At 45.1% G+C, this 27,095-nt stretch overlaps 1 protein-coding gene across 2 annotated transcripts in view; it reads right to left on the bottom strand.

Moving 5' to 3' along the window:
* The window catches only part of KLHDC4 (kelch domain containing 4), a 65,812-nt gene that overhangs the window by 12,708 nt on the left and 26,009 nt on the right, over positions 1-27,095 (bottom strand). For both annotated transcript variants that reach the window (XM_082270262.1, XM_082270263.1), the window contains exons 5-8: positions 19,600-19,736; positions 14,927-15,019; positions 13,655-13,814; positions 11,758-11,827 (exon numbers count right to left, since the gene is read on the bottom strand). In XM_082270262.1, the coding sequence (XP_082126388.1) occupies positions 11,758-11,827; positions 13,655-13,814; positions 14,927-15,019; positions 19,600-19,736 (460 nt within the window). The remainder of the gene's footprint in view (positions 1-11,757; positions 11,828-13,654; positions 13,815-14,926; positions 15,020-19,599; positions 19,737-27,095) is intronic.

The following is a 27,095-nucleotide window of genomic DNA, read 5'->3' as shown; positions in this document are numbered from 1 at the left end:
AAAACGTCCCCCCACCCTGAAACCGGGTGGGGGCACACCTTCAGGCTGTGTACTCCTTTGCTTCGGGTTTGGCTGGGTTGGTCCTCTGCTTGTCCGACCAGCCCTTCTTGAACCCTCCTGGAGGAGTCTTGCCTTTCCCGCTTGTACCAGCCGGGCGCCCTTTATGGGCGGTAAAGAAAGGTCCTCCCTTGTTGCGAGGTCCCTTAGCTTTAGCAGCCTGTGGCAAAAAAGTGCTCTTGCCCCCAGTGGCATCCTTAATGATTTCATCTAGGTTGGCCCCAAATAGACGATTCCCCTGAAAAGGGAGATTTGTCAAGGTCTTTTTGGAACCTAGGTCAGCTGACCAGCATTTTAACCACAGCACACGTCTGAGGATGACCGCTGACATAGATGCATGCCCTAATAAGGGAGTAGTGTCCAAGGCTGCGTCACAGATAAACTGTAGCCCTTGTATAATCTGTTCCATCAAATCAGATGTCTCCTGGGGAATATCTTTTCCCCTAAGGTCTTGGCGTACCATTCTCGCCCATTCCGTAAGTGTCTGGGAAACTAGACCAATAACAATTACTGGTCTAAATGCTGACCCTATCAGAGAGAAGATGGTGCGGGACTCTGCTTCCATCTTTCGATCCACCGGATCCTTAAAGGACGAAGTGTCCTCCACTGGGATAACCGTGGCTTTATTCAGCCTGGAAATAGGTGGATCCACCACTGGTGGTACCGTCCATTTCTTAATGATGGATTCCTCAAACGGATAGCGTCTAGCAATACGCTTGGAAATAGTAAAGGTACGTTTAGAATGCTCCCATTCTCCTTTAATCTGATTACCGAAACACTTGGGTACAGGAAAAACCTTCACCGTTTTGATGGGCTTATTAGTACCAAAAGGAATCTCTGTTTCAGTTGCCTCTGCCGGTAAAGCCTCAAGTTTTAAGGTTTCCTGCACTGCCACAACTAGTGCGTCCACCAATGCTTCTTCCTGAATTATAGCGGGAGAAGAAACGTCCTCCTCACTGTCTGAGGGGGCTTTACCTGAGACAACAGCCCTTGCAGAGGAACCTGCAACTGCAGTGACCATCTCTGAATCTGAGTCAGAGGTGTCAGATAGTATAGGGGTAGGCGGGGGTCGCTTCCTTGACCCCCGTCCCTGACAGGCCGCCTCCACCCGAACCACCATAGACTCCAAGATTGCTGTAAATGACTCTACACTCTGTGCACCGGCGGGTCCCGTGGCCCCCTCGAGGGAAACAGGTGGGGGAATATGTGTGGCAGGGTCCATGATAATTCCAGTCACTTCCTGGATAATATAATTCAAAAATAAAAAACTTTTTTTTTTTTTTTTTCAGACCCCCAGCGCCACAAAAAAGCCCCTTAGTGTTACCTGCTAGAGATCCCTATCGATCGAGAGAGAGAGAAATAGACCCCCAGGCTCACCACTTGATGCTCAGAGTTTAACTGCAACAGGTTACAGCGCTGTCTTGACAAACAGGAAGTCTTTTGGCTGGCTGCCCAGGAAGAAAGGAGGCGGCTCCGCCCCTCTGCACGCCTTCCGGCGCCTCCCCTAGCTCCACGAGGTGTTTCGATCACCTCAAACATGGCCGCCCCCATGCTGGAGACACGAGGCTACGCCAAAATGGCGGCTCGTGCGATCCAGCAAATAAAAATGGCGGCGGCCTGCATGGGGATTTGGCGTGGTTGGCGGTACCGGCCCTGGCGGACCGCATGGCCATTCGGGAGGCCTGCTAATAGCTGGAGATCTGATTAGGAAGGCAGTCTACATGTCCGTGGCTTCTGACTGGTAGGTAGCTTATTCTTATCATAAGATTCCCAGAATGCCACTGATTACAATCTTTTTAACATGTATACAATTAGATTGTTAGCTCCCAAACCAAGCCTCCTGGCTTTTTGCACATAAAATCACACTCAAAGTAGGAGGATCTGTGTCATTTATAGGATAGAGAGGGACTCTATCTTACCATACAGAGAGGGGCCCGCGTTCACCACAAGACCCGTCAGGGGAAAAGGGGGAACATACTACTCACCATACCGGAACCAGGCGGGCACCAACTCCTGACAGTACCCCTCTCCACCGGGGCGGGAGGGCTGTCGACCGATATGGACGCCGTGACTCATGGTCTTTGGCGTTTCAGCGAGACGTTTAACTCGCGGGGTCAGTCATTTAATGGGACTTTGTCGCGGCCGACCCAGCGCGGAGCTATGGCCTGCACGCGCTCGTAGGCTGAACTGGGGTGACCACCGGATCTCAACATCCAGCCCGTCGCCCAGTTCAGCTTTCTTGCTTGAAGATCTCACAGGAACACTGGAGAAAAAAAGCTGTCTAAAAAAATCTTGCCAGGACCTAAGATCCCAGCAAGGTATCTAGGTCCTTACTCCTAACTAGACAGAAAATAACTGATTTGCTGAGGCAGAGAGAGAGAGGATATACCCTCTGGGACTGCCCCTAGGGTGTGGCCAGAGCTTTTTAATTTCCTGTCTAGTCCTGCTCCTGTGGAGGCAACATAACCCGAAGGTGCTGTATCACCGAGGACTACGTCTGTCAATGAGCGCTAGAGAAATTTGGTGTTATCGCTCTCACTCTCTCATACTGGTCACTGGAAGTTCAACATGGCACCTTATGGCAAAGAACTCTCTGAGGATCTGAAATAAAGAAAGAATTGTTGCTCTACATAAAGATGGCCTAGGCTATAAGAAGATTGCTAAGACCCTGAAACTTAGCTGCAGCACAGTAGCCAAGACCATACAGCGGTTTAACAGGACAGGTTCCACTCAGAGCAGACCTCGCCATGGTCGACCAAAGAAGCGGAGTGCATGTGCTCAGCGTAATATCCAGAGTATGTCTTTGGGAAATAGACGTATGAGTGCTGCCAGCATTGCTGCAGAGGTTTAATAGGTGGGGGGGTCAACCTTGCAGTGCTCAGACCATACGCCGCACACTGCATCAAATTGGTCTGCATGGCTGTCGTCCCAGAAGGAAGCCTCTTCTAAAAGGCAAAGCACAAGAAAGCCTGCAAACAGTTTGCTGAAGACAAGCAGACTAACGACCTGGATTACTGGAACCATGTCCTGTGGTCTGATGAGACCAAGATAAACTTATTTGGTTCAGATGGTGTCAAGCATGTGTGGCAACAATCAGGTGAGGAGTACAAAGTGTGTCTTGTCTACAGTCAAGCATGGTGGTGGGAGTGTCATGGTCTGGGGCGGCATAAGTGCTGCTGGCACTGTGGAGAATCCCCAAAAAGACTTGCAGCAAAAAGTGGTTCTACAAAGTATTGCCACACTTTTCAGATGTTTATTTGTAAAACATTTTGAAAAGCCATTTATCATTTTCCTTCCACTTCACAATTCTGTGCCACTTTGTGTCGGTCTATCACATAAAATCCCAATAAAATACATTTATGTTTTTGGTTGTAACATGACAAAATGTGGAAAACTTCAAGGGTTATGAATACGTTTTCAAGGCACTGTAAAAGCTGACCTCCGGCCTTCCCTTCAGTCTTTCACAGTTGTACAGGCTCCCCTCCTGGACTGAAATGGCTTACTCTGATTTCACTGCACACTGTGAGCTTCTCACAATGTGCATTAGAAGCTGCAGCAAGTTAGATAGATCCTGCCTCATTTCCTGGCAGGAGGGCGCCCAGCATCATCTTCTAGCCCTTTCCTCTCCAGCCTGTCCCTGACCCACCAATTAAATTGTTTGGATTTTTAGTTCTTTTAATTATAGAGGCCCAGCATCACATGTGGTTGTGCATGCAAATGCAGCCTGCCTAGAACGCCTACTTCTCCAGACTGACACCCACCCATCAAGGCATATTAATATTTGCATAACTCCTCCCAAAAGCCAGCCCACTGCTTGCATTCATTCTGAGTGCTCTTGAAAGGAGTACTGAGGCATGGTGCGGTGATGTTTTCAGGAAGTCATGTACAGCACCCTGTACTAGATAGGCATACTGGATTTTTACCCTGGGGTCACTTAATCCCAAGGGGTAAATGAGGAGATTGAGCTCCACTCTGAAGGTGTCACATCGGGGTTATGGGACTTTGTCCCACGGCATTTTGTGTTGTCCTTGCTATAGTGGTCGCATGGTAGATTGCATGCGACTACTAGACTGCCTAACACATTGGCACCATCCACCATCCACTAGTCCAATACCCCTCTGCCCACAGTAGACCCAGTGTAGGGGTATATGCCTATGGAGTACGGAACATAAGCATTTTTAAGATTCCATCAGCCATTGTGGTATCACCGTGGATGCAGGCATATGTTCTACCACATGCTCGGTTGCGACCGTGCATGTGCAATGGGCCATAGGTGGGAGCACATCAGCCTGCACATATATGTGGGCTGTCGAAGACAATCCTTTTGGATTCACTTATATTTAGATCCATCACTGTACTCTAGCTCAAAATTGACAGGAGGTGGGTGTAGTATAAGTACAAGATTGGGCCAATACAGGAAGGAATGTGTATAACCTAGAGTGGGGACTCAGCAAGACTCTTTATTAAATTAAGGCCCCCCCCCCTTTTTTCCTGTCTCTCCCCTCTTCTTTCATCCTCTGTTTCCTGGAGACTGCAGTACACTACATGGTACACGGAGTCCTCTTTGGTCTAGGACTGTGAGGGACTCGGTGGATCATGTTACCATCCCTTCTCCTTGTGTGTCTGTCAGGCTGGGGCGAGTTTGGGTGGCCGTCTGAGACGCTCATTGGTCCCTGGGGCTGTGACTTACGGCATGAGGCAGCCTCAGAAAGAACCAGAAGTGACGCCGCGGTGCATCCGGAAGTGATGTGTTGAGCAACAAGAGGCAGATCCGCCCAAACTTCTGGGTGTACGAGCAAGGCTTGCGTTCCAAGCAAGTGTGATGCGGCTTGGGGCACTGATGGCGAAACAAGCCCTGGCTTGCGGACTATACAGAGGAATCCGTCATTTTGGGGCACGATCCCCAACATCCTTTAATCCAATCAAGGTTGGAGAACATAGAGATATATATACATACATATAGATACAAGTATTGTATCCGTTCTGTATTTTGGCCTTTGTTTTCTGGTTTAAAGCCAAAAGTGAAGGCCTAGCATAATCCTAGTCATTATATTTGTTGGCTCTGTTAACGATTCAAAACATTTATCTTTTTATTCTTGCTTTTAGTTGTTAGCATCATTTTACCTTTGTTAATATTACCATCATTATTTGCAATTGGTGTATGTGTATGGCTGGTTTGTAGACACAGGGGTAGCAGCTTGCACTGTGTGGTCTCTCACTTTTTTGGATGTTATAAACCATCAGTAAACAAACTCCATCCCAGCTATGTACACCCTTGACCTTTGCCCCTTGTGGGGCAGAGCTGAGTAATGAGGGCGGTACAGACTGGCTATATAACACCGTGTGAATTTAAGGTGGGTCAGTAGTACTTTTGGCTCTGAAGAAGAGGGTTCTCCCTCGAAACACGTCAGCCAGGCATATGCGGACGCCATCCCTTAATTCAGCACCATAGGAGTATCCTGGCAGTCCTGAAAGTGATTGGTTCCATTTTCCTTACATGTGTACTATTATCATGCATTTGTGAGTACAATGTATGCTTTTTGTTGTTGTTTTTTCAGTATATTTGGATACCCTTGGTCCTGAGGGGGCAGCAAGACCCTAGGTAGTGATAACAAAGACCACACAAGACCACTCACCTTACCACATACTATTTGAGCGCAGGAGAGATACTGTTTTGGTTTACATTTCAGGTTAAATCTGAGTGATTTGAAATCCCCTGCCAATTCCACAGACCCACTCACATGCTACACTGCAGAGTGCATGAGCATCATGAGAAATGTAGTTCCAAAACATCTGGGGTGCCAAGGTTCGCCATTACTGCTTGGAGGCTCGGTTCACACTATTGCGATGCGGGAAGGCTGCAAATTCGCAGCCTGTTCCCGCATCGCACACGCACCCCCGGCAGTTCACACTGCCATATGCGATACGCTGGGGGTGTCGATGTAATCTTAACGACACCCCCAGTTTGATCGCATATCGCAGTGCGATCGTGCAGTTCGCACAGGATCGGATCGCACAAGTGTGAACCGCTGTGCGATCCGATCCTGATGCGGCAGCAAAAATGCCTCCTGTGCGTCTTTGCTGCGGGTGCGGTGCGAATTTAGCCATACAAACTGTATGGCTAAACTCGCACCGCACAGCTGATCGCATGTCATGTCGGAGCAGTGCGCTCCGACATGACATGCGAACCCGTCACACGCAGAAGTGTGAACCGGGTCTAAGGGAATGAAATGATGGAATCCGAGCAGCCATTATGTGTTATGACCTGTAAAGGCTCCGTTCACACCTGGGCGATTCTGCCCAAGATTTTAATTTGCGGGAAAAAGAGGGCTGGTTGTGCAACGCTTTACTTCTTACCCCAAATCACGGCAAATCGCAACCCACGATGCATGTTGCTCGAAAAGGAGCAGAAGCTTCTTTTGAGCGACAGCATTATGCATTGCGATTTCTATCATGTGACAATCAATTTAGAATCGCTGGCAGAATTACAGCAAATCCAATCGCCTAGGTGTGAACGGAGTATTTGAGTTACGTAAGCATTATACCAGGAAGGCTGCTGGCACATGACAAACTGATCCAACAAATGCCTCTGCCTAGGCTGAGATGATGTCATCAGTCTGCTGCAGGCAGGAGGAAGCATTTCCTCAGTCTCCCCTCGCTTCAAAAATCAAACTATACATTGTAACTTTAAAGCAAGTCATAAGGTGAGAGGCTGCATCAGGAGCTGTATCAGACATTTGTAAAACAGTGAAGAACTACACAGACACCGGGATTTACAGGATTGCGAGCCATCATTTCAGTCCAGGAAGGAGGAGATGTGACCTCAGGTGATGCCTTAACAAATATGGTGTCATCCTCCTGGAAAGAAATGCAGATGAAGGCATTGTCAGGGGGAGTACTGTGATCACTGTGAGAGGTAATAAATACCTGGAAGGGTTGCACTGGCCCTGTTCCAATCCAGGTCATGATAAACCATGAGATTAGTATAATCTAAGTAATTGTATGCAGCAAAATGAATAAAAGTACATGTAAGCTGATACTGCAAACCTTGAGCCCAGACACCAACAGATCCCCCTCGGGGGATGCCCCACAGGAAAACAGCTGATAAAACACCTCTGGATGAAGGGACCACTCCCCTTGGTCCAACACCTGCCGACTGAGGTAATCCGCCTGCCAATTTTCCACCTTGGGAATGTGCATGGCGGAGAGAGCTGGAACGAACTGTCCTGCCCACCTTAGAATGCCGGTTACCTCCAGAGCCACCCTACAACAAAATGATGGCACCACGAGGCATACAGGGACCCAGGACCAGGCCTCAGGACAGATCCAGTCAGGATGGGGGGCAATGGCAGGAGCCCCCACCAGGTGCACCCCCCCCCTGCACAATCGATCGTCTGGCCGCCGCTGGCCCACCCCCCACTGCTATTAGCACCCTGCCCCCACCCCAGGAACTTCAGGAAGGTGGCCAGACCACCCAAAGAGAAAACATCCTCAGTGCATGTGGAGGGGGGGGGGGCAGAAAGAGGTACTTGACAAAGGGGGGGGGATGCCTACAGGACCGAGGAGAACCTGGGGGTCCGAACATCCCAAGGAGGGGCCCACATCAACCCCAAAACCCTCCAGAGGTAGAGGTGGCAAAGCTACTAACCATACCAGGAACCAGCGGGCCACCACACACAGACAGATCCTGCTCTCCATCAAAATGGGGGGGCTGTCGGCTAGGAGGAATGCTGCGACTCAGGCTGAGGTGAGGTCGTATGCGACCTCGCAAGACATTTAACTCGCAGGGCCTGTCCAGTGGGGCTATGTCGCGGCCAACCTAGCGCGGAGCAGAGGCCTGCGTGTGCTCGTTGGCCAGACTGGGGTGACCACTGGATCTAGATTATCCAGTCCGTCACCCAGTTCGGCAGTAGATTGTAGATCTCACAGGAAAAATCCGGGAGAAATAAAAATGTTCTATCTAAAACATTTTGCCAGGACCAAAGATCCCAGCAATGAACTAGGTCCTTACTCCTGACTAGGCAGAAAAAAACTGAGCGACTTTGGCAGGGAGAGGGAGTTTACCCCCTGGGACTGCCCATGGTTGTAGCCAGAAGTTTTTTCTGCCTAGTGTCCTACTACTGTAGGGTGCAGTATAACCCCAATGGTCAAGAATGACAGGAGCTGTGTCCGTCATTGAACGAAAGAGATATAGATGTTTTTTTGCTGAAAAAGCATGTGTTAGTTGCATGCTGTGACTCCCTGGAGATCCGCCCCGCCCCCACCAGGCTTACTGTCTCCCAAGATACAGCATGTCACCAGCCACCCGCTGCTCCTTCTAATTACTGGTTGGCAAGGCCGGCATCGAGCAGTTCACCACCTGATGTTTGTTTTGTGGGCTGCATGAACAAGGCATCAGCCCACTGGTGAAATTATAGCGTGCTGCCTGAGGGGGAGAGTCGGTTACATAACACACAGGGAACAGATATTATATTTTTTTCAGCCACAAATGGTGATCCTAAAGTAGTGGTAAAGATATAGGGATCCTCCCCTCAAATGTGGCCCCCCAATATCTTCAAAGGACCATATATAATATTTATCATCGGTAATGCTACAGAAATCAGTCATAGACGGAAGACCTCCTAGAGGAAATAGCTACAGACAGTTCTACGAAGAGAGCGAGTTCATGCTAAAGGACACTGATCTCCAAACTGCAGCACTTTCCTTGCCTTTATCCAACCATTGGGCTGAATTTCTCCCACTGATACGAAGCAATATTCCTTCCACTGACATCAAAGATGGGGCACTGTTCCTCCCACTGATACCAATGATGGGACACTATTCATCCCACTGATACCAATGATGGGGTACCATTTCTTCCACTGACACCAACGATGGGGCACTATTCCTCCTACTGACACTAATGATGGGGCACTATTCCTCCCACTGACACTAATGATGGGACAATATTCCTCTCACTGACACCAATGATGGGGCACTATTCCTCCCCGCTTACACCAATGATGGGGCACTATTCCTCCCCGCTGACACCAATGATGGGGCACTATTCCTCCCCGCTTACACAAATGATGGAGCACTATTCATCCCACTGACACCAATGATGGGGCACTATTCCTCCCCACTGACACCAATGATGGGGCACTATTCCTCCCCGCTGACACCAATGATGGGGCACTATTCCTCCCCGCTGACACCAATGATGGGGCACTATTCCTCCCCGCTTACACCAATGATGGGGCACTATTCCTCCCCGCTGACACCAATGATGGGGCACTATTCCTCCCCGCTTACACAAATGATGGAGCACTATTTATCCCACTGACACCAATGATGGGGCACTATTCCTCCCCGCTGACACCAATGATGGGGCACTATTCCTCCCCGCTGACACCAATGATGGGGCACTATTCCTCCCCGCTGACACCAATGATGGGGCACTATTCCTCCCTGCTGATACCAATGATGGGGCACTATTCCTCCCACTGACACCAATGATGGGGCACTATTCCTCCCACTGACATCAATGATGGGGCACAGCAGCTATGTGATCTCTTTACTCACTGGCCAGAATTCAATTGAACAATGTGAACCACTCTGGAGTGTAACTATTCTGGAAGATTTATCCCCCTTTATGACCAGGCCATTTTTTGCGATACGGCACTGCATTACTTTTACTGACAATTGTATCCAAATGAAATGTATGTAGTTTTTTTTCTAACAAATAGAGCTTTCTTTTTATGGTATTTGATCACCTCTGCGGTTTTTATTTTTTTGCGCTAAAAACAAAAAGACCGACAATTTTGATTTAAAATAAATAAATAAATAAATATATATATATTTTACTTTCTACTATAAACATATCCAATAAGAAAAATTTAAAAAAATTGAAAAAAAAAAAAAAAAAATCGAATTTCTTTATCAATTTAGGCCAATGTGTATTCTGCTACATATTTTTGATTTAAAAAAAAAAATCCCAATAGGCGTATATTGATTGGTTTGTGCAAAATGTAAAGTGTCTACAAACTATTGGATATTTTTATTTTATATTTACTTTATATTTATTTTACAAGTAGTGGAGGCGATCAGTGACTTCTAGAGGGACTGCAATATTGCGGCAGACATTCTGACACTTTGTTGGAACCAGTGACACCAATACAGTGATCATTGCTAAAAATATGCACGGTCACTGTACCAATGGGAATGGCTGGGAAGGGGTTAACATCTGGGGTGATCAAAGGGTTAAATTGTGTGTCTAGTCAATGTTATACTATACTATGTGAGGTGCTTTTACTAGGGAAAGAGATGGAACTTATTCCCTGCTTTGCAGAGGGCACAAACTCCCTCCTTTCCCTCCTGTCAGAACGGCAATCCGCCTTGTTTACATAGGCATAGGCCATTCTGCCTAATGATCGGCGGATGCTGAAGGACATCAGGTACCACGCACCCACCGATGGGCTTCCACCTTGTGTAATCACAGCGGAAATGAGCCACCAGGGTCTACCTGGAAGTGTCAGATTATGTATATATACATGATCTGGTGCACAGGTGCCACCCTGTAGCAGTAAAACTGCTATAGGGTGGACCTGAAGCAGATAATGGCCCCTTTCCAAATCAATGCTCCCAATGCTGAGTGTTTGCGTACCACGTAAACACCAAAGGGCAGCATGTGGATCACGGACTGCAGGTTGAGCACCAGGGCTCAGGACCTTCTTCACCTGACCCTGGTAAGTATGTTCAGCAACATGTGACCAATCAGATCAATGCTGTCATGTGGGATAAAAGGGAGGAGCTTGACTATCCCTGTGCTAATTACTAGTCCTCAGAGGTATCGGGTAGCTAGAGAAGCGCTGTAAAGGCCCCTGTTGCAGCCTCTTACCTTGTGACTTGCTACAAAGTTACAGTTATTAGTCGGGAGGGGAGACCGAGGAAATGCTTCCTCCTGCTTGCAGCAAACTGATGACATCATCTTAGGTTAGGTAAAGTCACTGGATAGAGATGCACCAAATGATCAGCGGCCGAAACATAGCCGGCAAAAATGGTGTTATCGGCATTTTGCTGGTAATCGAAAAAGGTGCCGATAATGACACTGAAAACAGAATTTTGCCGGGATTTTACTATGCTTATGGTGTGTTTTTTTATAGGTCACGTGACTCAAAAACTGCATCAAAGACATAACACGGGTGCGTTATTGATGCATTCTTGCTGCATTTTCAATGCATTTCAATGGAGAGGGGCGTTTTTTTTTAACTGATCAAAAATGCAGCAAGCGAGATTTTTAACACACACACACACACACACACACATTATATATATAGATATGATATATAGAGAGAGATACATACATACATACACACACAAAAAAAAGTATATTTTTTTTTGGAAAACTGTAATTTTCGGTTTTTGGCAAAGTGTAAGCTGCATTTTTGGTTTCAGCATCAACATTTCCATTCGATGCACCTCTATCACTGGACTGGAGGTCAAAGACCGCTCTTTAATGATAACAGGTGGAGCTTTTCTGATAAAGGACACTGTTGCTGTATAATGTGACATGTCAGGAATTTGTTATTATGGCGTAAACTAATTGACAGGTCTGCTTTAATCATTCTAGCATTTTTCACATACCATTCGGATTTTGTGTATATTGATTTTTAAAATTCTTTTTATAGTTTTGCAATCAAGAAAACAAAAGATACTGCTCACCTGCACCATCTGTCTTCAGTAAGAACATGTCTGTGTGGACGGTCCCTTTGTCAACATCCTTCTTTACTCTCTGGAAAAATGATTACAGTCAGAGACCACCAAAATTTAGACACACAGGGTAAAATTGTTCTGAACTGGCATCATATGTTGGCGCTGCTGTTAGTTCGATTACATCTAGCCTCTGGCCTTCCCTTCAGTCTTGCACAGTTGTACCGGCCCTTCTCCTGTACGGAAATTACTTACTCTGATTTCACTGCACACTGTGAGCTTCTCACAATGTACATTAGAAGCTGAAGCAAGTTAAGATGAGCCCTACTCATTTCTTGGCTGAAGCATCATCTAGTACTTTCCTCCCCAGTCCGTCTCTGGTCCACCCCTTTCATTCAAAAGGATATCAGTTCTTTCAATCATGAAGGCTCAGCATCACATGTGGGTGTTACCTAGGATGGTCTGCATGCAAACACAGCCTGCCTAGGAATGCCCACTCCTCCAGACTGACACCCACCCATCAAGGCATTTTGATATTTGCATAACTCCTCCCAAAAGGCAGCCCACTGCTTGGATCAGGACCGAGAGCCCTTGAGAGGAGTACTCAGGCAGAGTGTTGTAAGGTTTTCAAGAAGTCATGTATAGCACCCTGCTAGCCCCCCCAATGAGCCATGATCTGCCTGCATTGCACCGAGAAGCAGAGAGACCCAGTAATGACATCACTGGGTCTAATTTAGGGAACATAAAGGAGCAAATAAGAGAAGTTGATTGTTGGTGTTTATTTCACATATCCCCTAATGGAACATTTTCAGCAGTAGAATTTAATGCATACAAGTTTGTGCCATATAAGGTCATGTGATGCTGACATTGGGTCCTTTCATGAAACTTGAAGGCTGCAGATTACCTTTTAATAAAGTGAACAGAAAGCATTTCTAAATCAGTATTGGTAAATATTCTCCACCTAAAATGTTCTGTGATGTAAAAACCAGCTGCACACAAAGACCTAAAAGGAGGCTGGACCTAGCTATGCCAGACCTAGCTGTACCCAATCTGTGGCTGTATTATATGGCTGTGCAATTACAGCATCTTTGCAGGGAGCTCACCTCCACCTCTGGCTCGAGTCACCCATCTCTTGATGCCTCTGTAAGCATCTTAATATACACCACTAAAGTGGCGGATATCCCTACAGGGCTGGAGGCGGATCAGTGGGAGAAAGTCTTACAGGCAATACCCGCATGCTCCCTAAATGTGACACAAAGGCTCATGCAATTATGTATACTATGAAGAGCGCACTATACCCTGGTTAGGTTGAACAAAATGGGCATCTTAGATCCCCCACCTACAGCAAATCCTTCAGGGATCATGAGGACTTGATTCACCTGACTTGGCATTGCCCAAGCTTCATGCCTATTGGACAGGAGTATTGCAAACAATAAATATGGTATTTCAGCTTTCTACATCACTAGACCCCAAACCATGTCTTTTGGGTATCTTGGATGTTTTTCAACTTGATGTTTATAGTTAGGCGGTAGCCAGGGCTCTTTTCCAAGCTAGAAGGGTCATACATGGATACTGGAAGTCCACTGTTTCCCCATCCCACAAGAAGTGGGTGCAGTGTATGGGTGCCACTCTTAGACTGGAAAAATATATCAGCACAAGGGATGCCATCGCAAATTTGGAAACCTCTGGGGCCCCTGGCTAGATACCCCAGGCTTGAGTCTATTAGAATTGGTACTGCATAGGTTGCTCCAGAAGAGGAGGTAAGGCTCTTATCATTGCACAAAGCAGATTAAAAAAAAAAATATTCTAAGAAAAATAAAATGTCCCTTTAAGATCACTTTAATTTTGTATGTATTACCCATTTCACCATTAGAAGCAACACTGCAGCCTGTGTGCACACAAAACCCACCTGCTTGGAATAACCGCCGTAGATGACCACGCTGCCATCCTGAGTGGTGGTCATTTGGCAGCCAGATCGTGGTGAAGGACCGGTCCCAGACGGAGAGATCTTGGCCCACGTAAAGGTATCAAGGTTAAAGGTGTATAAGTCATTATAGTAGATGTAGTCCCTAAAAATGAGTAGACACTTTTTACACTAAGTAATTTGGAATGGGTTGTAAGGCACCCAAGGAGCAGGCAAAAAAAAAAAAAAAAAGTGGGAATGGGCCAGGTTGGAATAGAAAAAAAAATGGCAGGAAAGGGGCAAGCAAGAGAACAGAGAGCAGTGGAGGCTAAGCAGAGGAACAGAGGGCAGTGAAGGGTAGGAAGGAGAAAAGAAGGCAGAGAAGAAGCTGTCAGAAGAACAGAAGGTATGGAAAGAGCAGGCAGATGAAGAACAGATGGCAGGAGAAAGGCAGGCAGAAGAACAAGAGAGGGCAGAGAAAAAGGCAGGCAGAAGAACAAGAGAGGGCAGAGAAAAAGGCAGACTGAAGAACAAGAGAGGGCAGAGAAAAAGGCAGACTGAAGAACAAGAGAGGACAGAGAAAAAGGCAGGCTGAAGAACAAGAGAGGGCAGAGAAAAAGGCAGGCAGAAGAACAAGAGAGGGCAGAGAAAAAAGGCAGGCAGAAGAACAAGAGAGGGCAGAGAAAAAAGGCAGGCAGAAGAACAAGAGAGGGCAGAGAAAAAAGGCAGGCAGAAGAACAAGAGAGGGCAGAGAAAAAAGGCAGGCAAAAGAACAAGAGAGGGCAGAGAAAAAAGGCAGGCAGAAGAACAAGAGAGGGCAGAGAAAAAAGGCAGGCAGAAGAACAAGAGAGGGCAGAGAAAAAGGCAGGCAGAAGAACAAGAGAGGGCAGAGAAAAAGGCAGGCAGAAGAACAAGAGAGGGCAGAGAAAAAGGCAGGCTGAAGAACAAGAGAGGGCAGAGAAGAGGCAGGCAGAAGAAGAACATGAGAGGGCAGAGAAGAGGCAGGCAGAAGAACAAGAGAGGGCAGAGAAGAGGCAGGCAGAAGAACAACAGAGGGCAGAGAAGTGGCAGGCAGAAGAACAACGGAGGGCACAGAAAAGGCAGGCAGAAGAACAGACGGCAGAGAAGAGGCAGGCAGAAGAAAAGACGGCAGAGAAGAGGAAGGTGAGAGAACAGAGGGCAGGGAAGGGACAGGCATGAGAACTGATGGTAGGGAGAGGAGCTAGACTGTTAGGACTAGGACAGGCAGGGGTATGAGATTGCAGGACACACTCTTACCTTGTGCTCTCATGGAATCCTCCAAACACGATCAGTTGTCTCTTGGTATAAATCATACGGTGCCCACTTCTTCCAGAGGGGCCCCCAGTAGCCCTACACACGAGAAAACATAAGAAAAGCGCAGGTCAGTCAGCATTTTGGTTTAATAAGCAGGACAAGCTGATTAACAGGACCATTAAGGCCTCATGTACAATGCTACTTGTAAACGGACGTTTAGGAGCAGTTGGGCGTTTTTTTCAGAAGCCCCTGAACCCTCCTCTATGTTATCTTATCTGTCCATGTACACAGAGTCGTTTATAGTCATTTAGAGGCAGTTGAGTTCAGTGTCGTTTTTTGGAAAGGAATTATTTGCGTTCAGGATGTTCAGAACTTGTGTTTACTGGTGTTTCAAACGCAAAACGTGACCGAACGCGGTCACCCACGTTTAGCGCTTGCGTTTTTACTGTTTAAAGGGGAATGATTTTTTGACCTCTAAAAATGAATCTGAGTAAAACGCGGAATGCAAACGCGACACAACGGACGTTTTAAACGTCCTTTATATAGCTGTTAAATTCCAGCTTTCAAAGGACTTTTGAAAACGTCTCGTGTACATTAAGCCTAAGGGGTTGAGTTACTAAAAAGCGGAGAGTGCAAAATCTGGTGCAGCTCTGCATTGTAGCCAATCAGCTGCTAATTTCAACTAGTTCAATTAAGCTTTCAGAAAAAAAAAAAAAGAAAAAAAACACAGGTGGCTGATTGGTTTTATGCACTAGTTTTCCATTTCTATGAGCTGCACCAGATGCACTGTCCAGTTTTAGTAAATAAATTCTTATGTGAAACAGAGCATAAAAACAAAAAAAATTTGAAGGACAATTTCTGACTTTATCATATTGCTGGGAAATAATTATTATGTTAGAGCTGCTCTGACTCTTAGAATATTCTTATATTTTTTTTGCTCTCTAGAATACTATATGTATTTATTAAATCAGGGTAAGAGTAACTTCCATTTTTCTCATGTATTATTCTATCTTTCCTGCATCCAGAACAGATGAAAGCTTCTCATCCTGTGAAGTATCTGGAGAGACACCTGCAGGAAGGACGGGATCTGTCACATCTGTCCTAGCAACCAAACTCTTCACGACGGCGGGAGGAGCAGATGGGATGAGTGCTCTGCAGAGCTCCTCTGGCGCTGCACTTGTCACCTGTGCACCTGACACCTGGCCAGCCCAGGGACCTCCGCACAGCCGCCAGAACCGATCACTGCTAGCAAAGCAGCCTCCTGGGAACTGCCGTTGTTGTGGTGATGGTAGGCTTGACACAAGGAGGAGACAATTAACTACATACAGAGACCCAGCGCACAATTAGAAGAACGTGAAAAGAATACAACAGGTCCTGACATCCAGCCAATTAGTCCATTACAAATTCTGTAAGGATCTCAGCTCTTTAAATTGAGCATCCAGCTATAGTAAGAAAACAAATCCCCCAGTTTGGCTTTATATTCATTACCTGGATTTAGCATACTTTACAGTAGACAGTCCTACATGCTCCGGTCCTGTAGATACTGATCGCAGAACATGGCAGGGCAGGCAATGAAACTTCACAGAATGAGGACCGAGTGAGACCTAAGGCAATGTTTACACTTTATGTATGTTGGGAATGTGTGTAAAATCATGCGCTTTCCAGACATACAAATTTGCACTATTAGCAGAAGCGTGGCGGTGCCACTTATTCTTACCGGCACCCCCACGTATCGAACATGCATGTTTTAACCCGTGTCAAAAACGCATTGGTGCTGTGTTACACTTAGGGCAGCCTGCTGAATTTGATAAACTGTCCTACAAGTGATGTGTGGGAACGTGCACGCGCTACATTGCACCTGCATGGTGTGAACAGAGCCTTAAGCTGGATACACACTATACAAATTTTCTTTAGATTTTTTCCTTTAGACTTACCAAAACCATATAATATAGGAGGTCAGACCTAAACACTTTTCATTTGTATGCAATCAGGCAGGCCCTTGCACTACATAGTTGAAGGTAAATCTAAAGGAAATCTACCAACAAAAGTTGTATAGTGTGTATCCAGCTTTAGGCCGGCCATAGATCGTTTGATCCTCCTGCTAAACGGGCTAAGATTCGAACTGGGTGTATGCAGGCTGAATGTTCCAGGTTGATCAATCGATCAACTTGAGCACAACCAGCCTGCCAGATTTACTTGCAATTTTTGATAGTAGCTGTTATAGCCACCAGCAATAATCACTGTCTTCTCTCAGCGGGGACAGCTCCCCCGCCCCCTGGAGAATACGTGGCGGCAGGAAGGATTCCCCTGTAAGCACTCTCTGTATTCATAGGGGAATCGTACACATTTCTTTCCTGTAACTGTGGTTACAGGAAAGGAATTTGCACCATCTGTGGCCTGCCTTAAGCTGGCCAAAAACGAGTAGAATTTTTGAACGAAAATTCTTAAAAAGTTTGTTCGTTTTATTAATCATTAATGGATCAAATCGCCATTCAATTTAGACTGCAGTGGACTAGAACATTCAAAGGAGCAGGATGGAAAATTTTCAAACAAATGAATTTCTAACAGTGTATGTGGTTTTCCTTCAATAAAGTCAATTTATTTCAAAATCAAATATTAAAAGAAAACAAAATCTTTCAAATACCATTTGAATATTCTGAGAATTTATGTACGAATTTTCATAAGACTTTTCCTTTTCTTTCCATCTATGGTCAGTTTTAGAATCTCTGCAGTGCTGTAGAGTCAGTTAGAAAAGTACTTAAAAACCAAGAACATGGGGAGTGGAGGGGGAGAGAGAAAGAAAGAGAAGGGATATGAGAAAGAGTGGGGGACTAGAGATAGAGGACTGAGAAAAAGACAGAGGGCCCAGAAATATGTAGAGAGAAAAGAAAGGGAAGGGGGGGGGGGGTATGAGAGAAAGGGAAGAAGAGAGACTGAGAAAAGAAAAAAAAAAAGAGGAATGAGAGAGATGGGTGGGAACAAAAACAGAGAGGGGGGAATTAGAATGAAAGGAGTAGTAGGAATGATACAAGAGGGAGAGAACCAGGAATGAGGAAGAGGGAGAATGACAAAGAGTGAGGAAGAGCAAGAAATGGGGGGGGGGGGGGCAGACAGAGAAGAAAGAGAGAGGCAGACAGAAGGAGAATGTGGGAACGAGAAAGAGAGGCAAAAACAGAAAAGAGAGGAGTAACAAGAAAGAGGAGGGAGGAACGAGAGAGAGAGAGAGAGAGAGAGAGAGAAAGCAAAAAACAAAATGCAAGGAGTACAGGGAGGAACGGAAGATATATAGATGATATATCTTTTTTTAAGCTTATTTTCCATTATGCCTTCTTACATTTTGGTGATAGGAATGATAACCTACTGACATCACTATTCAGGCCACATTGCGCTGGCTGAAATCTCCCATGGCTTCAGGGAGTTTTTATTTTCCTGGCTTAAATCTACCCACCTTTGATGTCTGGAGGAGGAGTGGTAACAAAAAAAAAAATAGAGAACACTCCTTCCATGGGTCTTCAGTTCCTAAAGTAGAATTCCAAATTATTCTTAAAAATGTCCTCTCCACCGCCTAACACCTGTGTTGACCAACTGTAAAAAAGATAGTATGCGCATATACTTACTTATTTTCAGCCTGCTCCGGTCACCATAGGTGTTCGGAGGGGGAGGAATCATTTTTAGGGCTAGTTGACTTTAGCCTGGAATTCTACTATAAAATTTAAAAAAAAATTGTAATGACACTTAAGGCATGCTAAAAAGAAATAGAACATCATCAAGAGCCCACATTAGCATGCCATAAGCACACTTAGGGTAGCACAATGGTCCCATGTACACTGGGCGTTTTCTCAGCTCTTCTAAACAATTTTCTCCTGGCAGGAGACAAGCAGGATCAAAACCTCAGCCTCATTTTTTGCTCAGGTATTTAGGAGCATCAAGAATTTGATGCTCCTAGAAATTAGAATTTGATGCTCCTAAATACATGAGCAAAAATGAGGCTGAGGTTTTCATTCATTTAAATAGCCTGAATAATCATTTATCCTGGCCTTTGAAATGAATGGACGCTTAAGCACCAAATGCGGCTAGGCGCGTTTACACACGTTTAGGAGTGTCAGGTCTTTTTTCTGCCAAAACACTTCTCTACTGAATGCACAAGTGATTTTTTTTTTTCTGCCTCTAAATACCTGTAAATGCCTACGTGTGAATGGACGCATAGGCTAACACCTTTAAAACCGGTGTTTTTGAGCTGTAGTATGCATGAGGCCTTAGGCGTGACATTGGCTATCACAGTGTAAAGAATCAGGGCAAGATGTGTTTTGATTATCTATATGTTGGTCATCGCAGATGCTAAATGGTTAGGCACACCTACCTTGCAGATTTCTTTCTTACTGCGGACATAAGCAAAATGAAGTTTGCTTGTTTCCTGCAGGTGTTCCAGCTAATTCCTTGGACCCAAAAACTTACTGACAGGTTAAATGGTGTAATGAATAAATTGGGCCTTGTCTGAATTTCCCATGCCACAATGTCCAACCTCAAATTCGTGGCAGGAAAGGGGGTGGAGGGGAAATGAACACTGTGCTAGAAACTAATGCCCACAAGAACAGTCACCTGCCACAGCCAAAGCAGCAACTGCCAACCGATGTGCCCAGGAATGCGGGAAGCACTAAACTCCTGTTAGTACTCACTTGATATGCTCCCACGTCTTGGTGGCGAGATGAAGCACCCACAGGTCCTTGTAGTGGTAAAACTGCTCGCCATCAGGAGATGCAAATTCTCCTCCAAAGACCCAGATCTGCCCACCTGCCTGCGGTACTGCCACTGCCTATAAAGGAAGACATAAGAGAGCAAAAGTCACAATCACACTACGCACCTTTTTTCCTTCAGAGACAGCAATAAAAATCTGAGTGTGCAAGAAGGCAAATGCCAAAAGTAAAACATAAAAGTCCAGATTCAAATTCATTCAGAGTTTTAGGTCATAAAAAGCCAACACATTTCAGGGGTTCAAAGGTTCCCTTCTTCACTAGGGCTACAAACAACACAAAGGATTATGATCAGTATATAGTATTGACTGGTGTGTAAGGGGTAAAGGGTATCTGGCATAAAATTACAAATGTTCTGCAATACAGAGTTTGGAAGTCTGGTAGAGATAGACACACACTGTATATTGATAAAAAATAAATAAATATATATTATATATATATATATTATATACACACACACACACACACACACACAGTGGATAATAAAGAAAAAGTCTACACACCCCTAGTAAAACGTCAGGTTTCTGTGATGTTAAAAAATGAGACATAGGTGTGCGCACCCTTAAACTAATACTTTCTTGGTGCACCTTTTGATTTTATTACAGCACTCAGGCTTTTTGGGTATGAGTCTATCAGCATGGCACATCCTGACCTGGCAATATTTGCCCACTCTTCTTTGCAAAAACACTCCAAATCTGTCAGATTGTGAGGGCATCTCCTGTGCACAGCCCTCTTCAGATAACCCCACAGATTTTCAATCGGATTCAGGTCAGGGCTCTGGCTGGGCCATTCCAAAACTTTAATCTTCTTCTGGCTCGGCCAGTCCTTTGTTGATTTGGATGTATGCTTTGGGTGGTTGTAATGCTGAAAGATGAAGTTCCTCTTTATGTTCAGCTTTCTAGCAGAAGTCTGAAGATTTTGTGTCAATCTTGACTGGTATTTGGAACTGTTAATTCCCTCTACCTTGACTAAGGCCCCTGTTCCAGCTGAAGAAAAACAGCCCCAAAGCATAATGCTGCCACCACCATGCTTCACTGTGGGTATGGTGTTCTTTTGGTGATGTGCAGTATTGATTTGCACCAAACATATCATTTGGAATTATGGCCAAAAAGTTCAACCTTGGTTTCATCAGACCATAACACATTTTCCCACATGATTTTGGGAGACTTCAGATGTGTTTTTGCAAAATGTAGCCAGGCTTGGATGTTTTTCTTGGTAAGAAAAGGCTTCCGTCTACCCCATAGCCCAGACATATGAAGAATACGGGAGATTCTTGTCACATGTACCACACAGCCAGTACTTGCCGGATATTCCTGCAGCTCCTTTAATGTTGCTGTAGGCCTCTTGGCAGCCTCCCTGACCAGTTTTCTTCCCGTTCAAGGTGAGACACCTCTGCTGTGTAGATCTCTTTTGCACAAAGATTACATCTATTGTGGCACTCCCTTCTTATCACAAAGTATCCATCAAATAATAGAAGATGCAATTCAATTGTTGTTCTAAATATCCTTTACCTCTGATCTTCACGCATACAAGTAAACATACATTTACGTAAACCCAGGGAGTGAGGTACATGCCCCCACCCCAGTTTGTGTAAGCTCCTAGGGTAAGGGACACGCTCCTCACTTTGCATGATCCCAGAGGTAAGACACACTGCCTGATTTGTGCAAACCCAGGACTCTCTCTCCTGATTGGCTGAGACACAGTCGTGGCGCCATTGGCTCCCGCGGCTGTCAAAGTCAGTTAGCCAATCAGAAGAGAGAGGGGGGGCAGGACCGAACCACAGCTCTGTGTCTGAATGAAGACATGGAGCTGCAGCTCGGCTAGGGTGCCCCTATAGCAAGCTTCTTCCTGTGTGGGGGCACTCTACAGGAGGGAGAGGCTAGGAGCAGCACAAAGAGGGACCGGAGAGGAGGAGGATCTGGGTTGCCCTGTGCAAAAACAACTGCACAGAGCAGGTAAGTATAACATGTTTGTTATTAAAAAAAAGAGACATTTACAATCACTTGAAGCTATATAAAAAAGGAGTCTTTTATGGAGTGCAGTGAACTGTAAAGTATATACTTCCCTTGATACTGTACTGAAGAACTATAAAAGCTTGACAGGAGTTCTAACCCCTCAACACCAAGTAGAAAAAAAATATATATATTACACTGTAAGTGCAGGGCACTGCAGCGACAGCCCTTCAGAGAACATGTCTATGATGCCTTGCACTCACAGTATTTCCTCAGTCTTAGGACATCTAGTGGTGAAAAGGAATTACTGCAGGGGACAGTGGCTTTACTGAGCTTGGTGGTCTTACTGACCAATAGGAAAGCTGGAGAACAGGGAGGGGGTTGGGCCACGCTTTAATATTTCAAGTTTCTTCTTTGTATGTATTTACATTGTAAACAAAAACATTTTTAATGAACACATAATTGGGCTAATTATATGATATGTGCCAGGAGCTCCCTATTAATAAACATCTCCGCACTCCAGGGGGGTCTTCTGAGAGCAGGCGCTGTACATGTTACTCTGTCAATCAAGTCCATTAGCCTGAGCGGCGCAGAGATAATTGTCACGGCAGACAAACCGCTGTACTTGTTCAGCTCCAGCGCCTCCACCTAATACAGGCAGCAAATGAGGCTTCACGGACGGCGCGGCGGCTCATACTCATGTTTATGAACATTACATGCATGACATAAGCGCAGCCGTCCTGCTTCCACACACAACACCTCCGATGCCGTCACATCTCTAGGAATTATTCCTGAATAAACAGCGGGGGAAGAATCCCTGGAAACCACAAACACCGTTCCAGGAATTATTTTACATAAAAAGGACCATTCCAAGGAACCAGCTGGCTCAATATTAATACAATGTCCCCTCCTTCTCATATCCACATGTTTATTAAAGAGACCCTGTCACCTTGCTCTTATAGAGGAAAGGGATATAGTCTCTTGAACTAGTTTTGGACACTGGCCGTGCCCCCAAAATGTTATCAAAGAACACAGGGCATGTGTATGGTATTTTGTCCTTCTGACTGCTGCTGCTCCCTCTTGCACTTACCAGCAATTTCCACCTGTCAAAATGACAGCCAGGTGTTGCTGTGTATATACAGGAGCTGTAGAAGCTACTGCTGTCAAATGTTTATAAACATTATTCAGACAGATACAAAATAACATGGTTTATAAACCTTGTTCAGACAGGAGATAGAGATACAAAGTAACATTGTTTATAAACATTGAGTGCCGGTTCACATATATGCGATGCGGGAACCCTGCGAATCCACTGCGGGTACCCGCAGTGCAAACTGACAGTTTGGACATGAATCAGATCGCATTGGTGTGAATCGCCATGCGATCCGATTCCGTTGTGGACCCAAAAAAGGGTCCTGTGCGTGTTCTGTCCGAATCCAATGCGGATTCAGCCATACAATCTGTATGGCTGAATTCGCATCGCAGACATTGCATGTGATTTTCAGAACAGTGCGCTCTGAATCAAATGCAATGTCTGTCATCGCTATAGTGTGAACCGGGACTGAGGCCTTATGCACACAGGAGGTTTTGCAAGCTCTCCTAGAGGCCTTTGCTCCTGCAGCAGAAAAAACAGCTGACACTTGTAAGGCTTCATATTAGTGATCGACCGATATCAGTTTTTTGTTGCCGATACCGATATTTTGGCAATTGAATTCCGGTATCGGCCGATATTTGCGTACATTTAAACTTTTTTTTTTTTTTTTTTTTATCACTGACAGGTACTGTTGTGGAGGGATCTGGGGGTCTAAAATACCCCAAACCCCTCCTCTTCACTTAAAAGCATTCAAAATGCCAAGTTTGGCTGTTTTGAATGCTGTAATTTTTTTTGAATCTGGCGCCGAGTACCCGGAAGTGATGTCATGACATCACTTCGGGGTTTTTACATGGAGACCCGATCAGAGCCGAATGCAGCTTTCATCTGTCTTTGGCAGCTGTGCAGGCTGGGCAGCTGTGCGAGCCGCAGAAGGCAGCGGGTCGGATGTCCCCTCCCGCTCCTTGTAATGACAGCTGAGAGGCTTCTCAGCTGCATCAGTTGTCATTACAAGACTGCCGAGCGTCGGCTATGGACGCCGGTACCGGGGTGATGTCTCTAGCTGGAGGGATCACCCCGGTACAAGCACTTTCCTGAAATATCAGCAACTGCGCTTCCAAGTGCACTCGCAGTGGATTTGCCTTTAGTAAATAAACCCGTATGTTTCCATGTACGCTAGGCTTTTAGGATCGTTTAGAAGCGTTTGTTGTTAGGGGAAGTTCAATCTCCCTCAACCTCCCTTCTCTTGAATGCAGAAGAATCACATTCAGGATAGGAAAGTTTTGACTGCCGGCCGCGAAATGCAGCAAGATTGTGGCGCGATTTTGCCGTATTTTTCCACGGCCGGCGGTCCTAAATAGGCTATGTGTACATGAAGCCTAAAAGTGTCCAAAGCTTTTAGGCACATTAACAGGTGTTAAGCACTTGGGCGTTCATTTATTTTTACCAGAATAATAAATGATTCTGGCCACTGAAATGAATGAACACTCAAGTGCTAAATGCACCCAGCATTAACACGCGTTTACAAGCATCAAACATTTTTTTCTGCCAAAAGTCTGCTGCTCCTGGATGTATTGGCAGTGGGTTTTTTTCCTGCCTCTAAACCCTGCTAAAAGCTGAAGTGTGCATGGACACATTGACAAACATGCAGAGAAGTTTGGGCAGGAAAAAAAAAAAAACAATTTACGCCCCTAGAAGCAGCTGTAAAAAACGTCCAATGTACACGAGACCGGATCAGATGGGAGATAGAGAGATACAAAGTAACAATGTGTATAAACATGGATCACACAGGAAAAGATACAAAGTCATATAGACTCAAAAGTGATACAAAGTAACATTGTTACTTTTGAATCTACCCATCATTCACCTGCAGATTAGGAGGACGAGCTTCCATCTGCATGTCGTCACTTAAAGTGATTGTAAAGTCTTGTTTTATTTTTATTTTTTTTTTAAATAACAAACATGTTATACTTACCACCTACATGTGCAGTTGGTTTTGCACAGAGCAGCCCAGATCCTCCTCTTCTCGGGTCCCTCTTTGGCGCTCCTGGCCCCTCCCTCCTGTTGAGTGCCCCCACAGCAAGCAGCTTGCTATGGGGGCACCCGAGCCAAGTCACAGCTCCCTTTGATTGCCCGTGATGTTAGCCCCTTCCCTGCCAGTGTCATTTATACAGTGACAGTGCATTTTTTTTTAGCACTGATCACTGTATTGGTGTCACTGGTCCCCAAAAAGTGTCACTAAAGCCCCGTACACACGTACCGATTGTCGGCCGAACGATCGGCCATCTTTTGTCCAGTGCTGTTTTGTTGGTTGAAAAGTGCTCAAGACTGCACACGAATTTTGTCGGCCAACAACAACCAACTGCAGAAGTGATGTCATGTTCTGGTCTACTTTTCGTGTGTTTTTTCTTCACTGAGCATGCCCAGTCTTGATCATCACATTTTTGTCGGCCAAAATGTGTACTGACTGAGGAAGAATCGGCCGTTCTTTGTTGGCCAACAAAAATTTTAAAGCCTGCACACCAGATTTTGTTCGGCCGAAAAGTCGCAGTCGGTTGTCGGAAGCATCATACTAACAAGCCGGCAATCGGCCGTTGGCCGAATATTTACGGCCGACAATCGGTACGTGTGTACGGGCCTTTAGTGTCAGATATGTCCGCCGCAATGTCGCAGTCCTGCTAAAAATCGCTGATTGCCGTCATTACTAGTAAAAAATATTTTTAAAAAAGTTCCTAAATCTATCCCATAGTTTGTAGACACTATAACTTTTGCGCAAACCAATAAATATATGCTTATTGGGATTTTTATTTTTATACCAAAAACATGCAGCAGAAACATGTTGGCCTAAATTTATGAAGAAATTTAGATTTTTTTACAATTTTTTTTATTGGATGTGTTTTATAGCAGAAAGTAAAAAATATTGTTTTTTTTCTTCAAAATTCTCAGCATTTTTTTGTTTATAGCGCAAAAAATAAAAACCGCAGAGGTGATAAAATACCACCAATACAATATCGCATAACTGCGCAATTGTCAGTTAAATTAACGCAGTCCCGAATTGGAAAAAATGTCCTGGTCAGGTAGGTGATAGGTGGGCTTTAAAGAGACCCTGTCAGTGGGGAAAGGTTTCCATGGTTAGGGGGCCTTTATTATATGCCAACATATACAGAATGTTTTTTTTCTAATATTTGGTCATTAACTCTGCAACATTAAAACCAAAAAAGAATAAATAGCAGGTGCAATACACCGCAAATCTTTGCTAGGGGATGGGGATGCAACGTGACTCAATGTAAAACACCTCGAAGAGGCACGGATCAACTGTAAAAGCATTAAAAAAAAAAAAAAAAAAATTGGGGAAACATTTTCTACAAATGAATACAAATGTCATTGTAGCCTGCTATAAAAAAAACAGAAAATGCGTTGTAAAAAAAAATAAATAAATAAATAAAAAAAAAAAAAAAAAAAAAAAGGGCTCTTTCACACGGGCGGTCCGATCAGATGCGCCTGTCAGTTTTTTAGGCGGATCTGATCGGATGCCCCATTCAGCCCTATGGAGCAGCGGATGTCAGCGGTGACATCTCCGCTTACATCCGCTGACACCCGCTGCCATCCGCATCCGATCCTGTCCGTGAAATCCGGATGGATGGAAACCCTATTTTCCATCCGTCCATAGAGAGCAGCGGGGGCTGTGACACCTCCCTCTCCGCACTGCAAGCGGAGACAGAGCTGTCAGCCGCCGGCTCAGCGGGGATCGCGGATCGATCCCCGCTGAGCAGCACGGATCCGCCTACGGAGGCGGACCGTGTGAAAGAGCCCAAAGAAAAATAGAATTACAAAATATATGTAGCAATCATAGAAGTTACATTGGTGTTAAAAAAATAAAAAAATAAATAAGAAACCTATTGTAAAACACTTATTTTAACCCCCATCCCCCCAATCCCAAGTAGATTGTATTTCAGGGCTTTCTATATGTGCGCTTATTTTAGAATCATCATCATTTTACTGAGGTTGTACAGCACTGAGGAACCTGCTGGCATTCTAGAATATAATAAAATAATAAATGCTGACATGTTATTTGCTCAATGGATTACATGTGAAATGTTTTCATTTCCTGAAAGAAATACCTGGGTTGAGCCCGGTACACTCACTTTAGAAGGACCTTCAGAGCTAAAAATAAGTCAAAGTAACATTAATTAAAAAGAAAACGGATGTTGTCATGGAGATATTAAGTGCTAATGATACTGTTTGGGGCTATATTATATAGCACTTTACAAACTGTGGCTTTTAATTAAACACCAGAACGTTGAATGAACTTTGTTCTATAGGAGGGGGGGGGGGGAGGCATTGTTTTAAAGTGGTTCTAAAGTGAACAGGTTTTTCTT

The sequence above is a fragment of the Pelophylax lessonae genome, assembly GCF_965119305.1.
Source record: "Pelophylax lessonae genome assembly, chromosome: 10".
NCBI classification, from domain to species: Eukaryota; Metazoa; Chordata; class Amphibia; order Anura; family Ranidae; genus Pelophylax; species Pelophylax lessonae.
Note: the sequence above shows the minus strand (reverse complement) of the source record. Positions and strands in the feature narration are given on the sequence as shown.